This window comes from Pseudophryne corroboree, chromosome 9, assembly GCF_028390025.1.
Source record: "Pseudophryne corroboree isolate aPseCor3 chromosome 9, aPseCor3.hap2, whole genome shotgun sequence".
Lineage (NCBI taxonomy): Eukaryota > Metazoa > Chordata > Amphibia > Anura > Myobatrachidae > Pseudophryne > Pseudophryne corroboree.
Window position 1 is genome coordinate 63,546,171 of NC_086452.1, and position 17,324 is coordinate 63,563,494.

General features: G+C 47.1%; 1 protein-coding gene and 1 non-coding gene across 3 annotated transcripts in view; both read right to left on the reverse strand.

The window, feature by feature from the left end:
- The window catches only part of LOC134957493 (armadillo-like helical domain containing protein 1), a 468,225-nt gene that overhangs the window by 427,864 nt on the left and 23,037 nt on the right, over nucleotides 1-17,324 (reverse strand). For both annotated transcript variants that reach the window (XM_063939460.1, XM_063939461.1), the window contains exons 3-6: nucleotides 12,563-12,631; nucleotides 10,262-10,428; nucleotides 7,698-7,894; nucleotides 5,588-5,672 (exon numbers count right to left, since the gene is read on the reverse strand). In XM_063939460.1, coding sequence (XP_063795530.1) covers nucleotides 5,588-5,672; nucleotides 7,698-7,894; nucleotides 10,262-10,428; nucleotides 12,563-12,631 — 518 coding nt within the window. The remainder of the gene's footprint in view (nucleotides 1-5,587; nucleotides 5,673-7,697; nucleotides 7,895-10,261; nucleotides 10,429-12,562; nucleotides 12,632-17,324) is intronic.
- Nucleotides 4,720-4,834, reverse strand: LOC134959300 (U5 spliceosomal RNA). The gene has a single exon (XR_010187349.1). It is a non-coding gene; the product is annotated as a U5 spliceosomal RNA (small nuclear RNA).

The window sequence follows — 17,324 nt, forward strand, 5'->3', positions numbered from 1 at the left end:
TCCCTTGACCTGGCGCAATATCTGTCTAGTTTTTTGTTGAGACGGGACGCCATCATGTCCACCTTTGGTTTTTCCCAATGGTTCACCATCTCTTGGAAGACTTCTGGATGAAGTCCCCACTCCCCCGGGTGAAGGTCGTGTCTGCTGAGGAAGTCCGCTTCCCAGTTGTCCACTCCCGGAATGAACACTGCTGACAGTGCTATCACATGATTCTCCGCCCAGCGAAGAATCCTTGCAGCTTCTACCATCGCCCTCCTGCTTCTCGTGCCGCCCTGTCTGTTTACGTGGGCGACTGACGTGATGTTGTCCGATTGGATCAATACCGCCTGACCCTGAAGCAGGGGTTTTGCTTGACTTAGGGCATTGTAAATGGCCCTTAGTTCCAGAATGTTTATATGAAGAGATGTTTCCATGCTTGACCACAAGCCCTGGAAATTTTGTCCCTGTGTGACTGCTCCCCAGCCTCTCAGGCTGGCATCTGTGGTCACCAGGATCCAATCCTGAATGCCGAATCTGCGGCCCTCTAGTAGATGAGCACTCTGCAGCCACCACAGAAGAGACACCCTTGTCCTTGGCGACAGGGTTATCCGCTGATGCATCTGAAGATGCGATCCGGACCATTTGTCCAGAAGATCCCACTGAAACGTTCTTGCATGGAATCTTCCGAATGGAATCGCTTCGTAAGAAGCCACCATTTTTCCCAGGACCCTCGTGTACTGATGCACTGACACCTGGCCTGGTTTTAGGAGATTCCTGACTAGCTCGGATAACTCCCTGGCCTTCTCCTCTGGGAGAAACACCTTTTTCTGGACTGTGTCCAGAATCATTCCTAGGAACAGGAGACGTGTCGTTGGAATCAGCTGCGATTTTGGAATATTTAGAATCCACCCGTGCTGACGTAACACTAACTGAGATAGTGCTACTCCGACTTCTAACTGTTCCCTGGACCTTGCCCTTATCAGGAGATCGTCCAAGTAAGGGATAATTAAAACGCCTTTTCTTCGAAGAAGAATCATCATTTCGGCCATTACCTTGGTAAAGACCCGAGGTGCCGTGGACAACCCAAACGGCAGCGTCTGAAACTGATAATGACAGTTTTGTACTACAAACCTGAGGTACCCTTGGTGAGAAGGGTAGATTGGGACGTGGAGATAAGCATCTTTGATGTCCAGAGACACCATATAGTCCCCTTCTTCCAGGTTTGCCATCACTGCTCTGAGTGACTCCATCTTGAATTTGAACCTCTTTATGTAAGTGTTCAAGGATTTTAGATTTAAAATTGGTCTCACCGAGCCGTCCGGCTTCGGTACCACAAACAGCGTGGAATAATACCCCTTTCCCTGTTGTAGGAGAGGTACCTTGATTATCACCTGCTGGGAATACAGCTTGTGAATGGCTTCCAAAACTGCCTCCCTGTCGGAGGGAGACTTTGGTAGAGCAGACTTCAGGAACCGGCGAGGGGGAGACGTCTCGAATTCCAGTTTGTACCCCTGTGATACTACCTGCAGAATCCAGGGGTCCACTTGCGAGTGAGCCCACTGCGCGTTGAAATTTTTGAGACGGGCCCCCACCGTGTCCGAGTCCGCTTGTAAAGCCCCAGCGTCATGCTGAAGACTTGGCAGAAGCAGAGGAGGGCTTCTGCTCCTGGGAAGAGGCTGCCTGGTGCAGTCTTTTTCCTCTTCCTCTGCCCCGGGGCAGAAATGAGTGGCCTTTTGCCCGCTTGTACTTATGGGAACGAAAGGACTGAGTTTGAAAAGACGGTGTCTTTTTCTGCTGAGAGGTGACCTGGGGTAAAAAGGTGGACTTTCCGGCCGTTGCCGTGGCCACCAGGTCCGATAGACCGGCCCCAAATAACTCCTCCCCTTTATACGGCAATACTTCCATATGTCGTTTGGAATCCGCATCCCCTGACCACTGTCGCGTCCATAACGCTCTTCTGGCAGAAATGGACATAGCACTCACTCTTGATGCCAGGGTGCAAATATCCCTCTGTGCATCACGCATATATAGTAATGCATCCTTCAAATGCTCTATAGTTAGTAATATACTGTCCCTATCCAGGGTATCAATATTTTCAGTCAGGGAATCCGACCACGCCACTCCAGCACTGCACATCCAGGCTGAGGTGATTGCAGGTCGCAGTATAACACCAGTATGTGTGTATATACCCTTCAGGATATTTTCCAGCCTTCTATCCGCTGGTTCTTTGAGGGCGGCCGTATCAGGAGACGGTAACGCTACTTGTTTAGATAAACGTGTGAGCGCTTTATCTACTCTAGGGGGTGTTTCCCAACGCGCCCTAACCTCTGGCGGGAAAGGGTATAGTGCCAATAATTTATTAGAAATTAGCACTTTTTTATCGGGGGAAACCCACGCTTTATCACACACCTCATTTAATTCATCTGACTCAGGAAAAGCTACTGGTAGTTTTTTCACTCCCCACATAATACCCTTCTTTGTGGTACTTGTAGTGTCAGAAATGTTCAATGCCTCCTTCATTGCCGTGATCATGTAACGTGTGGCCCTACTGGACATTACGTTTGTCTCCTCACCGTCGACACTGGACTCAGTATCCGTGTCTGGGTCTGTGTCGACCCACTGAGGTAACGGGCGTTTTATCGCCCCTGACGGTGTCTGAGACGCCTGGACAGGCACTAATTGATTTGTCGGCTGTCTCATGTCGTCAACAGTTTTTTGTAAAGTGCTGACATTGTCACGTAGTTCTTTAAATACAACCATCCAGTCAGGTGTCGACTCCCTAGGGGGTGACATCACTAACACAGGCAATTGCTCTGCTTCCACATCATTTTCCTCCTCATACATGTCGACACAATCGTACCGACACCCAGCACACACACAGGGAATGCTCTGATAGAGGACAGGACCCCACTAGCCCTTTGGGGAGACAGAGGGAGAGTTTGCCAGCACACACCAGAGCGCTATATATATATATAGGGATAACCTTATATAAGTGTTACTCCCTTTTATAGCTGCTGTTTATAATTTAGCTGCCAATAGTGCCCCCCCTCTCTCGTTTTTACCCTGATTCTGTAGGGACTGCAGGGGAGAGTCAGGGAGCCGTCCTTCCAGCGGAACTGTGAGGGAAAATGGCGCTTGTGTGCTGAGGAGATAGGCTCCGCCCCTTCACGACGGCCTTATCTCCCGCTTTTTTCTGGAAAACTGGCAGGGGTTAAATACATCCATATAGCCCAGGAGCTATATGTGATGTATTTCTTTTGCCATCCTAAGGTATTTCTGTTTTTATTGCGTCTCAGGGCGCTCCCCCCCAGCGCCCTGCACCCTCAGTGACCGGAGTGTGAAGTGTGCTGAGAGCAATGGCGCACAGCTGCAGTGCTGTGCGCTACCTTAGTTGAAGACAGGAACGTCTTCTGCCGCCGATTTCACCGGACCTCTTCGTTCTTCTGGCTCTGTAAGGGGGCCGGCGGCGCGGCTCCGGGACCCATCCAGGCTGAACCTGTGATCGTCCCTCTGGAGCTAATGTCCAGTAGCCTAAGAAACCCAATCCACTCTGCACGCAGGTGAGTTCGTTTCTTCTCACCTTAGTCCCACGATGCAGTGAGCCTGTTGCCAGCAGGACTCACTGAAAATAAAAAACCTAAAATAAACTTTTACTCTAAGCAGCTCAGGAGAGCCACCTAGCATGCACCCTTCTCGTTCGGGCACAAAAATCTAACTGAGGCTTGGAGGAGGGTCATAGGGGGAGGAGCCAGTGCACACCAGCTAGTTCAAGCTTTTACTTTTGTGCCCAGTCTCCTGCGGAGCCGCTATTCCCCATGGTCCTTACGGAGTCCCAGCATCCACTTAGGACGTTAGAGAAATACTCTTACCATCAATGGGGGAGAATCAAATAGTTTTGTTTTTTTATGAGTGCCGAAACACAGCGCATAGCTCAGCCCCTCTACAGGCTGTGATTGGCTCGAGGACCTGTCAATTAAAGGACTGGGATGACCATCGGTGTGTGATTTCGTCAATGGCCCTTCATAGCACAGTATGTTAGATGGAGAGCACACCGATGGACATCCCTAATTAGCCCACACGCCAGTCAGTGTAAGAAATTGGATGACCATCGGATGGTCATTCATTACATCGTTGGCAACTATTGATGGTTACCACATCGATGTAGGGATGGCGAATACTTTTAGTGATGGCTTCCCTCCTCCCCTGCCATTTTCAGTCCTGCTGTTGCCGCACAGTGTTAGTAAGCTGTCAGCCTGCAGTCCTGCGCTGCCCCCGCCGCTTACACCACGTATAAGAGGTGGGAATGGGATATCCTAACTGTTTCACAGGATGAGCTGTCATTCACAGTTCAGCCCTAGGTATGGCCATCAATGATTCAAAATCATCGAAGGTTTATGGCCAATGTAGAATACTTTTGCCATCGATGGGGTAGAACCAAATGGTTTCACTCCATCGATAGAAAGGTATAACCAAATTATTATTTTTTTTGTATGTGGTCAGGTGCCAGGACTTGGCGCATAGCCCCGCCCCTTGTTTGTCAATGGTCCGCGGTCCAGCCTGCACCTTTCAGTGCTGGGCATCAAGTGGTGTAAACCATAGATGGTTTGTGTACCATCGATGGACACCACACCAATGATAACTACACAACATAGCATTCACTATAGCACTGCCATCTCTAGTCTCAACTTGCCTTACATTTTTTTTATTGAGTTATTTTGATCTATTATTAACAAGAGAACAAGCCCGGCAGCAGCCGGGCATCAAAAAATTGTATGAAACTCATGGTTGTTCCTCTCCACGGAAATCTTTAGTAAAAGGCGAAAGATTTATTCGATCTGAAGAGAAACCAGAGTATACTGAAAACAGCGCGGTGAACCAGCCCAGCCGGGAGCAGAGTCTATCACACTCATGGAGAGCATACCACTTACTGTGAAAGAACATAATTACTCCCATCAGCGTCTTTACCATCATCATATTTAATTTGGTGCTTGATTTACATTTTTCACATTCTAAAAATGAAATCAAAGCAGCATGAGAAAAGCACATAGCTCTGATGCATCATGGGTATGCAAATGAGCGAGACACAAACTCTAACTTCAAAGCAGAAACGCCGTCACAAACACGGTGGATTAACCGTTTACTGTCCACAATACCGCCTCTACTGGCTCACACAGGGCAGAAACAGAAGTGTCATGACCACAGATTACAGACGAGACCTGCTCCTTCACTTTTCTGACTTGTCAGATATAGAATACAGCACTGGAAGCTAACGCAGATGCGGTTGGCGGACATCTTTGTTTTGGGCGAGTGCTCCAGTAGTTAGTATACTGAATTCAATAAAAGAGCAGGATAGTACTAGTAATCCAGAATCCCCAGGACAGGAGACTGAGGAGAGGAGAATGGAGGCTGTAATACTATAATCTACCTGTCCCAGAATCAGGGTTATGTCATCTGCCACCCAGTGATTTCCTGCTGCTGTACACAGTGTCATAAGTCAGAACTGCCAGTATATAGTTACATACACTCGTATAGGGAAAGCCTATGTCACTGCGGAAAATACACACCCACCAATCGGCTCTATGTAATACACAGGGTGAGCCCCACTTACCTTCATACTGCACCTCTAGGTGCATAGACTGCAGCACCCCCAGAAGGGGCTCCGCTATGGCCGGGTGAGCCGTCTGCACAATCCCCTGCAGGTAAAAAAGAATAATAAACTCAGAACATGGGATCAGGATAGCTCAGCAGTGCCGCAGGCAATAAGGAGAGCCCTGAGTGTGCATATATGGCCCTCAACAATGCAGGCAGTAAGGATATCCCTGAGTGTGCATCAACAGCCCTCAGCAATGCAGGCAATATGGATAGCCCTGAGTGATCATCAACAGCCCTCAGCAATGCAGGCAATAAGGATAGCCCTGAGTGTGCATCAACAGCCCTCAGCAATGCAGGCGATAAGGATAGCCATGAGTGATCATCAACAGCTCTCAGCAATGCAGGCAATATGGATAGCCCTAAGTGAGCAGAAACAGCTCTCAGCAATGCAGGCAATAAGAATAGCCCTGAGTGTAGTGTGCATCAACAGCTCTCAGCAATGCAGGTGATATGGATAGCCCCGGGGGAGCAGAAACAGCTCTCAGCAATGCAGGTGATATGGATTGCCCTGAGTAAGCAGAAACAGTCATCAGCATCCTTAAGGAAGCACTTGCAGACTATAGAGATGGGATATCATTGGCCTGCAGCAATAACAATAACAAACAATAAGGATATTCCTACTACTTCTACTCTGCTATAAGGAAGGAAATCCCAAGAAGCATGAATTCCACTTGTAGTCGGTGAAAAGATCTCGCACACGTTAGTCTTTTTAGTTCTTCATTTCTTCTCAGGTATAAGTCTTCTATTACACACCTTGTCTTGACCAGTGCCACCCTCCCACTGACAGTAAAGAGATTCAGTCAACTTAAGGAGTGTATATTATTTTTATGGATCGGTTATAATTAACTTTTATTTATATCACACATTTATAGCATCCACATCAATACCTGTCCCAATAGAGCTTACGCTCTAAGTTCCCCATCCATTAATTTCACAAAGGCGCATACTCGTATGCTATGGTCTCAATAGCAGACACATATAAAGTACAGAGGATGCACAGGGAATGGTTTGCATAACTAATTACAACTGGCTTCTTCTGCACCACGCTATCATATGAGGGCCTGAAACACATGAACTACTATATAATGTGCACTGGACCGTCCACTGTCACCCCCTCCTCCTGCCAGGGCTCTTCTGCTTCATAGTGTTCCACCGCACGCACAATTACTGCACGCACCTAGCCTGCATTATTAATTAGTGATAGACACACCCATCACAGCAATGAAATAATCAGCACAAGTACTCGCAATGAATAGTAAATGAAGTGGGAAGTTTGAGATCAGTGCATTCTGCATTAGGTGGGGTTGCAAACTGATCCTAATTACCTAGGACAGCCCCAGGTGAGCGTCATCACTGGACAGGTCTTGTTTCAATGATGGACTGCATAATAAAATCCCTATTTCTCTGTCTGCTGCATGCACATCTCATCATCCATCCCTGTTTCCTGGGTATTACAGGCTGATATTTATAGAAGAATAGTCTTTAGGATGCATTTGTTAGAATCAGGTTCCTAAACATGACATGATGGGTACGTAGTACTTCAGAGTCCATTAAATGTTTCTAGAAATTAGTTTCAACCATTGGCAACAAGAGAAGGGTCACATTGGATGGTCCGAGTGCCGAATGGGTGAAAGTGTACAAAAATATATAAATAAAAAAAGGGTTCTTAAAGGGGATTTTCCTGTATCTCCCACACCCTACCCTGAGACTCGTGTGGCCCCTCCTTGCCTTAGGACATGACATTTGGGAACCTCTGACCCATCTCGGTTCCAATCCAGGTCAGACCTAGGACAGACCCCATATGGCGGTCACATAACCTCCCCCTACATTCAATTCTGCGGGCGTCTGAAATCCTGGTAATGACCATGAGGTCACCATTAGTGTGCCCTTGTGGCATAGATGGGTGGTTGCTTATTTTTAATTTCCTGTGACTACACAGGGCAAGGGGCTTACGCTGGCAGAACCGATCTGATGGGCTCATGAGTACTGATAATGAAGATACCCACAGAACCCTGGCACAGGAATGAGAACCAATGACCCGGAGAATCAGTACTGACACAGCTCACCTGCACGATACGGAGCGTTTGTAGAGCCAGGTGCTGAGCCTTGGGCGACGTGCAGGCCAGGAGGGCGATCAGACCCTTATACACCTGGATTTGATATTTGGGATTCCCGTGAGCCAAAAGTTCCAGTAGCACTTGGGCCTGTTCTTGAGTCTCTTCCAACTTGGATTCTGCAAGACACTCAGCTACTGCTCGCACTCCTGTCCAGAGACACATTGGGCAACAATTATACCGGGCACAGAATTACAATCACTCAGAATGTGGCACTAAAACAACATTAATGCAGGTTTATTATCAACATGTATTTACATAGCACCATCATAGTCTATATTAGTTTACTATATGCAGCAAATCGAGTAATAAAACGAGACTGGGTATTAACAGACAGACACAGTGGCTATAGAACAATAGGAGTTTGTACAGGAGGGTAATTGACACATATTGCGTAGAGGTCCAGCCAGATTGTACTGGGGAAAGTGATTGTCACACAGTCACACAATCACACAGCACACAGTCACACAATACACAGCACACAATCACACAACACACAGTCACACAGCAAGCTTGGTCTTGTGAGCTGGATGAGCTTAGAACAAATGTATGTTGTGCGAACTGTGTAGAGGGGGTAATCGGGAAGTATGTATGTTATACGTGTCTATGTGTAAATGTCACCCTTAGCAACTGTCTTTCATTTACAGCTGTTCCATATTCCGGCAATCAGATGCTGCAATGACTCCAGCGGGTAGTAGGGAAGTAATCAGTTTGTCGACAGGTAGAATAGTGACAATAAGTATGTGGACAGTGTAATGCCGATGACATAATACCGGTGTGGTACTTACTAATGCTAATTAAACCATTTTAGCTGTGTCGGCATTATAGCCTAAAAATTATGCTTTACCCGGGTTGGACTGGCCCTGCAGGAGGTTAGATAATTCCCTAGTGCTTCAAGGCACACCCTTTTTGTACAGGGCAGGGCTCAGCGAGCCACAATCAGGGGTGTTGTTTGGGGGATCCGGACTGAAAGTCGACAGTAACTAGGTCGACAATGTCTAGGTCGACCACTATTGGTCGACAGTAACTAGATCGACAGGGTGTCTAGGTCAACAAGGTCTTTAGGTCGACGTGTTCTAGGTCGACAGGTCAAAAGGTCGACATAAGTTTTTCACAATTTTTTTCTTTTTTTGAACCTTTTCATACTTAACGATCCACGTGGACTACGATTGGAACAGTAATCTGTGCCGAGCGCAGCGGTAGTGGAGCGAAGGCACCATGCCCGAAGCATGGCGAGCGAAGCGACGCGGTGCACTAATTGGGGTTCCTGGTCACTCTACGAAGAAAACGACACCAAAATAACATTAAAAACTCATGTCGACCTTTTGACCTGTCGACCTAGACAGGAAAGTGGCAGGACAGTGCCTGAAAAGTGTGACTGAACCACCAAAATTAGGACATTTGGGAGGTATGCCTATAGTGGATTTGTTCCCACCCACATTGGGGCTATGCTGCAGCCACTAAACCAGGTCTTAGTGGTAATAAGCCTACAATCAATCAATCAATCAATCAATCAATCGCAACCACTCCATTAAATATGTGACGCAAGACAAAATCTCAGTTTTACATGTAGGCACAAAATGAGGCACTGACCCAAAATATTTTCCCATCCAGCAAGGAATGCCTTGATCTATAATCCCATGAAAAGGAACCACAATTTTGCACTTCCGTAGTCCATACCTGCCTACTTATGAAAAATTCATATCAACAGAGTAAATAATAGCCCAGTGAATAATTACAGCGACCAAAGCGAAGACTCAAATAATACACTCTAATCAAGGGTTGGAGATAGACAGAATAGTACTGAAGAATTCCAAAGGTCAGGGCAAGCAACACAACTCCGTAGTCAATAAGCAAAGCCAAGATCAGAATAGAATAAACAGTATACAGAATCAGTTCTCGGAGCACTGGTAGAAACCACGGAGGCAGAAACTATCACCGGCAGGGAGGATAAGTCCTTCCTGAGTATTTAAACTCACAGCAACCAATGAGAATACCCCCAATCAGATCCTCAGGACAAGATAATAATTGAGGTCATGTAACCGCTGCAGAGTTCGGCACCCTCTATCACCATTGTCCCGTTCTGTCCCCAGGATAAAGCAACTTTGCCGTTTTGTTTAGGGTTGAAGGCTACAGCTACGTACACTCCACTGGGTGGAAAGATCACGTACTTCTCACCTTCTATAGATACTGTATATAAAAAAACTCTTCTTAGACGGCAGATGTGGAGGATATAGGAAGATTTAAGGGTAGATTTACTGAAAGCTTCCACAAATGAAAAGTGAGGATGTTGCCTATAGCAACCAATCAGATTATGTTTATAATTTCTCCATTGCATCCTAGAAAATGATAGACAGAATCTGATTGGATACTTGGGAACAGCACCACTTTTTATTTTTTGAAGCTTTAGTGAAATTAGCAACTGTGACTCCACTATAGCATAGTTGTGTACTCACAAATGAACTAGAGATAGATGTAGAAAAAGAGGATCCGCCAGACCCCCCCCCGCTACTCACCGTAGCTCTCGCAGACCAGTTCTTTATATTTCCGGCCAGCTCTAGACAAAATTTGAAGGATCTTCAGCGCTTCCATCTTCTGTTGTTCATTCAAGTGTTTCAAACCCAAAATTTCCAACAGTGTTAGTATTCCCCCGACCTCCACAAACTCCACCTTATAGCGGCTGCTGCAGATGCAAAACACATGCGTATGGTCAGGATAGCCCTGTATTGTATGAGAGAGCTGCTTAGTACACCCTGAGACAGTGTGTGTGGGTGGCAGGATTCAGCAAATGTGGGCTGTGCTGGTGTGCAACTGCTGATCCCTATGTGACGTGTTTGTGATGCCGTACAATCAGGAGCGTAGCTAGAACATTATGGGCCCCATAGTAACATTCTGAAGGGGCCACTGTCCCAATGCTTCTACAGAGACACCTCTCCGCAGCAGATGATCATTTTATGCCCAATTTTACTGCCCTGTAGTAGTGCCATAGTAGAACGTTAGTCAATGTTATGCCCCATAGTAGCGCCCTAGTTTATTTTCTTCCCCATAGTAGTGCCATAGGTCACATTATGTCAAATTCTAAAAGTTGGAACGCCGGGGTCGGTCATGTGACCACTGGCAGCCCGAAACACTGTCATTAGGTTTCACACCCAACAAGGGATTTGGTCAGCATCCTGGTGGTCTGGATTCTGGCGGTCATGTGACAATGGCCCCTATGGAAACAGTGTGAGAGGATGTATAGAAACTGCTTCCTGTGGAAAGATGAGAGTATCAGGATTTATAGACACTGCTTCCTCTGGAAATATGTGTGTGGAAACGTATAGTCCTTGCCCCCTGTTTAGTGTGTACATGCTGTCCCTTATATTACACGAGGGGTGCAGCCTAGTCCCCTCTAGAAGTATTTAATACCTGATCATCTCTCTGTAACTCTGCTGTCTGTATACCCCCACCACCACCGTACGTGTGTCTCTCTCTATCACCTACTGTCTCTGTTCAACAATTGTGTTTACCTCTGTCTTCAGTAGGGATGGCCATCAACCATCGATGATTCAAAATCATCGATGGTTTATGGCCGATGTAGAATACTTTTGCCATCGATGGGGGAGAACCATATGGTTTCCCTCCATCGATGGAAAGTATAACCAAATACTTCTTTTTTTTTTTATGCGGTGCTGCCCCCTGACACTCGCTAAGCCCTGCCCCTGTTTTTTCATAGGTCCACAGACCAGCCAGCACCTTTCAGTGGTGGCCATCGAGTGGTGCAAACCACTGATGGTTCACCATAGATGGTTTGTGTACCATCGATGGTTATTGTTGATGGTATCATCGATGGCAACCATCGATGGACAGTCTTCAGTTTTGTATGTGTACCTGACTTCCTCGCTGTCTCCCATGTTTGCCCGCTTTGTTTATGTGTGTCTCTGTCTGATCTTTGTGTCTTTTCTCTTTAACTTATGAGCTTGTCAGCCACAGATTCAGTGACCCGGTGCCCGTTGGAATTAACGGATCAGTCAGAATCTGTCTGTCATTTGTATAACGCTTAAGCATCAGAAGTCTACATAGATTTGACTATTTTTGTTGTAAGGTACAAATAAGGAATTCCCAAAGATACACTGTAAGTAACTCTCTCATGAATGATGACACTATTTTAGACCATAGGTGTCCCTCTGTCTTAAGTTCCCTGGGCCCCCAAAGACTTAATCTAGTGCTGCTGATGCTATGACCCAGAGCTGGGTGAGATGGAATCTTTCCCATATGGAGTTATACACACTATGGGGGTCATTCAGAGTTGATCGCTCACTAGCTATTTTTTGCAGCGCTGTGATTAGGTCAAAACTCAGCAAAACTGCGCATGCGTAAGCACCGCAATGCGCAGGCGTGTCGTACGGGTACAAAGAGGATCAGTACTGTGCGATGGATTTAAGGAAAAATCAATTCGCACAGCTGATCGCAAGGTGATTGACAGGAAGAAGGCGTTTGTGGGTGTCAACTGACCGTTTTCTGGGAGTGTTTGGAAAAACGCAGACGTGTCCAAGCGTTTGCAGGGCGGGTGTCTGATGTCAATTCCGGGAACAAAAAGTCTGAAGTGATCGCAGTGGCTGAGTAAGTCCAGAGCTACTCAGAAACTGCAAAAAACTTTTTTGTACCGCTCGGCTGCAAAAGCGTTTGCACACTTGCAAAGCGAAAATACTCTCCCCCATAGTCGGCGACTATCTGATCGCAGCGCTGCAAAAAATAGCTAGCGAGCGAACAACTCGGAATGACCCCCTATATTTTAATGAGGAGAATATTGGAGACATTCCTCCAGTGGGGTATACCTGCCAGCAGCTGCAAGAAATATTGATATTGCCTGAAGAATCTCCTTTACACATGTACCAAACATATATCTAGATGCAGGTTAAGGAAATTCCAAACCCAGAGAAACAAATTGTGCGGCCAGTACCAGTCTGATGTTCTTCCCTGGGGGGAAGAGGGAGAGTCCAGGGATCATGTGAATCTTTATATCTGGGACTGAGCACAAAGACATACAACAAATTACTTTCAGAAAAGATACTACGCACTATGCCACAGAGATGTACTTGTGGCATCAGCTGCAATGGCCACGCAGTCATCCCTTAGACAAACCTCACACATTTACGTTTGTATAATATACACTATAAAATCCAAGCAGCACCACTTCAAAGCTGCCAACTTATAACAATTTGCCGACCCCAGAATGTGCTGACAGCCGCCTTAGTTTGCCTCATTTTGCAGCACAGCTTCAGGGCCAGCAACAGACCTCATGGGGCCCGGTACACTGATGTCTCCGGGGGTGCCCCTACCTCGACCCCCTACACACACATATATACCCTCCATCTCTTGGAGATCTGTTATTCTTTGAGAGAATGTCCAGTCCAGCCAGAAGGCAAGTGTAACATCAGAGGTAGGGGGGGGCCCCGGAGACATCAGTGTACCGGGCGGCGGGCCCCATAATTTCTGTTGCCGGCCCTGTACATAGGTTTTGTATTAGTCTGTATACATTTATATTTATGTGGTTTTAAATATAAAAATAAGATTTTACTTACCGGTAAATCTATTTCTCGTAGTCCGTAGAGGATGCTGGGGACTCCGTAAGGACCATGGGGAATAGACGGGCTCCGCAGGAGATAGGGCACTTTAAGAAAGACTTTGGATTCTGGGTGTGCACTGGCTCCTCCCTCTATGCCCCTCCTCCAGACCTCAGTTAGGGAAACTGTGCCCAGAGGAGATTGACAGTACGAGGAAAGGATTTTTGTTAATCCAAGGGCAAGATTCACCATTCACACCGTATAACTTGTGATAACTTGTTAGGGTCTCCTGCTCTGTGCTGCCACGTCGTCATGGCAACCGGGAGACAAGTGCTAGCGGAGTAACCTGAGCGTAGCTGATACTCCGGTTCGGGTCTTTTGCTGTGCAGTGGTTACAGGCTCTGTGCACGGCAGGGGATCCGGTGCTGGTTTTTGTGCTCACAGTCTGTGAGGTCTGAGTGGGGCGTGGACAGCACCTGCTATATAAACCCTCTTCTCAGGTTAGGCAGATGCTGCTGAATCTTTGTTGGTTAGTCAGTTCCTGAAAGCTAGCTAGTACTGTGTAAACTTTGTATTTGTTTGTTGCTTACTGCAAATAGGCCTTGGGATTTGGTATTACACTCTGCCAATCCAGACCTAGCAGTAAGACTGGAGTCAGTCGTTTAACCTGCTGGGGTTCTTTTGCTACTCTGTGAACCTAGCAAGTTTGCGGCTGTATTCTCAGACTTGCCTGCCAAAATCCTTTCTCACTGTGCAAGGTGTTCAGGTGTCAGTTTAGTGGCAGTAAGCTGAACCAGTGCACTGCAAGTGAGGACTAGGATTGTGGAGACTCTCCTTGTGTCTATTATTCCATCTCTGACCAAGGAGTTTACTGCCACACCCGTTGGTAACCCTTTAGGGTTTTGCTGTTGCCCTTAGCAACAGCATTTCGGGTTCTCTACGTATTAAATCACTACATCTCGCTTCTTTCCATCTGAGCATTCCTAATACTAGGGAGACACCCAGTTTCTTAGCCTTTGGGCTTCTCTGTTCACTTTGTGTTTATTTTGTTACCCTATCACCTTCTGTGTATGTAATGTCATATTCCCCAGTCTGTCTGTGAGTTCATTTATTTTGCATCCCTCACCGTTCAGACACCAGTACATTCCTGCTGGCACTGGTGTGCATAACATATTCAGCAGCCCAATACTCCTGTTGAAATTTTGTGGGAATATGGAGCATACCCCTCAAAATACTTTGCAACAGGTGGTCGATCAGGTGCAGGTCCTGACTCGACAATTTAATGATTTGTCCATTAAAATGCACACCTCACAGGCCGCTGGCGGAGCTCCCGCAGCAGCAGTACCTTCAGGGGTTAAGGAGCCGAAAGTAAATCTCCCGGATCGTTTTTCTGGAGATCGCTCGCAGTTCTTTTGTTTCAAGGAGAGTTGCAAGCTATATTTCCAGCTTAGGCCTCAGTCTTCTGGGTCGGAGATTCAGCGGGTGGGCATAGTGATTTCCTTGCTACAAGGAGACCCACAGGTCTGGGCATATGGGTTGCAGCCTGACTGTCCGTCGCTTAAAAGTGTTGATGCTTTTTTTACGGCACTGGGCATGTTGTATGATGACCCTGACAAGACGGCCTCAGCCGAGGCTCAGATTTCGATCCTTAAGCAAGGGCGAAGGCCAGTTGAGGTTTATTGTACGGAGTTTCGGAGGTTGGCCCATGATACCCAGTGGAATGACCCAGCCCTGAGACACCAGTACCGAAGAGGTCTTTCTAACCAGTTAAAAGACCAACTGGTACAATATCCCTTGCCTGATAGCTTGGATCAGCTCATGCAGTTATCCATTCGGGTGGATAGACGGCTGAGAGAGCGCAGGCTTGAAAGGGAGACCGAGGTTTCCTTCTTTCCCAAGGGAACCTCAGACTCTGAGGAATTTTCCGAGGAGCCTATGCAGATTGGAGCTACCCGCCTCTCCTCGCGTGAGAAGACGCGGAGGAGACAGCAGGGGTTATGTTTGTACTGTGGGAATAAAGGTCATGTGGTAGTATCATGCCCAGAAAAGCCGGAAAACTTCAGGGCCTGAGGGTGATGGGAAATATCCTGTCAGGCCAGAAGTCAGAATTTCCCAAGAAGACTTTTGTCATTCCGGTGACTTTGAAGATCCTCGGTCAAACTGTCAAGACTGAGGCCTTTGTGGACAGTGGGGCCGACGGGGTTTTTATGGACCGCCAATTCGCCCTGAAACACTCTGTTCCCTTAGTACCCTTGGCATCGGAAATTGAGATTTGTGGGTTAACCGGGGAACCATTATCCCAGGGTAAAATTACCTCTTGCACTAGCCAGATTTCTTTGTTTATTGGAGCCACACACTCTGAAAAATTGTCCTTTTATGTGACTGTCTGTACTTTTGCCCCATTGGTGTTGGGGTTACCCTGGTTAAGGGCCCACAATCCTCAATTTGACTGGGTCTCTGGGGAGATTCTTAGTTGGGGTACTGATTGTTTCAGGAGTTGCTTGAGCCTTCCAGTCAGGCTTTCGCAGCTAAGTTTGCCAGGATTGCCAGGATGTTATGCAGATTTTGCGGACGTGTTCTCCAAAAGAGTTGCAGAGGTACTACCTCCCCATCGCCCCTATGACTGTGCCATTGATTTGTTGCCGAATGCTAAGCTTCCCAAGAGCAGGTTGTACTCCCTGTCACGTCCTGAGACTCAGGCTTTGGCAGAGTACATTCAGGAGAACTTGGCTAAGGGATTTATCAGACCTTCACAGTCTCCAGTTGGGTCGGGGTTCTTCTTCGTGGGTAAAAAGGACGGTTCGTTGCAACCCTGCATCGACTTCAGGGAATTGAACCGTATCACGATTAAAAACTCATACCCACTGCCTCTCATTTCGGTCTTGTTTGACCAGCTTCGTACTGCCACCATTTTTTCTAAGATTGACCTACGCGGTGCGTACAATCTAATCCGAATAAGAGAGGGGGATGAATGGAAGACTGCCTTTAATACCCACTCAGGGCATTATTAATATTTGGTGATGCCTTTTGGGCTCTGTAATGCCCCGGCAGTCTTCCAGGACTTCATGAACGATGTGCTCAGGGAATATTTGGATAGATTCTTAGTTGTATACTTAGATGACATCCTAATCTTCTCCCATTCCCTGGAGGAACATCGGAAGCATGTACGCTTAGTCCTCCAGAAACTCAGAGACCACCGGCTTGGGGCGAAGCTGGAGAAGTGCGAATTTGAAGTTCAGCAAATCGCATTTCTAGGATATATTATCTCCCCAGAAGGTTTCCAAATGGAGGGTTCCAAGGTACAGGCAGTCCTGGATTGGGTGCAGCCCACTAGTTTGAAGGCGCTTCAGCGTTTTCTGGGCTTTGCGAATTTTTATAGACGATTTATCGCTGGATTTTCGTCTATAGTGGCGCCCTTGGTGGCACTCACTAAGAAAGGGGCGGATGTTGCTCACTGGTCTTGTGAGGCCAAAGCGGCTTTTGCCCGTCTCGAAAGGGCATTTGTCTCGGCCAAGGTGCTGCGACACCCAGATCCAGAGCGTCCTTTTGTGGTGGAGGTGGATGCCTCTGAGATGGGTATTGGGGCAGTGCTCTCTCAGATGGGGGTGTCTGATAATCGCCTTCATCCCTGTGCTTACTTTTCCCGTAAATTTTCGCCTGCCGAGATGAATTATGACGTGGGTAACCGGGAATTGTTGGCTATTAAGGATGCACTCGAGGAGTGGAGACACTGGCTTGAGGGGGCTAAGTTTGTGGTCTCAATTCTCACCGACCATAAGAATTTGGCATATTTAGAGTCAGCGAAGCGCCTCAATGCCAGGCAGGCACGATGGGCTTTGTTTTTTGCTTGCTTTAATTTTTTGATAACATATCGCCCTGGGTCAAAAAACATCAAGGCTGATGCTCTCTCGCGGAGTTTTGCTCTAATCCAGGAGACCACCGAGGAGCCGTTGCCCATTGTGTCCCCATCATGTATTAAAGTGGGCATTACCCAGGACCTCTTGTCATTAGTCCTTAGAGCACAGGAGCAGGC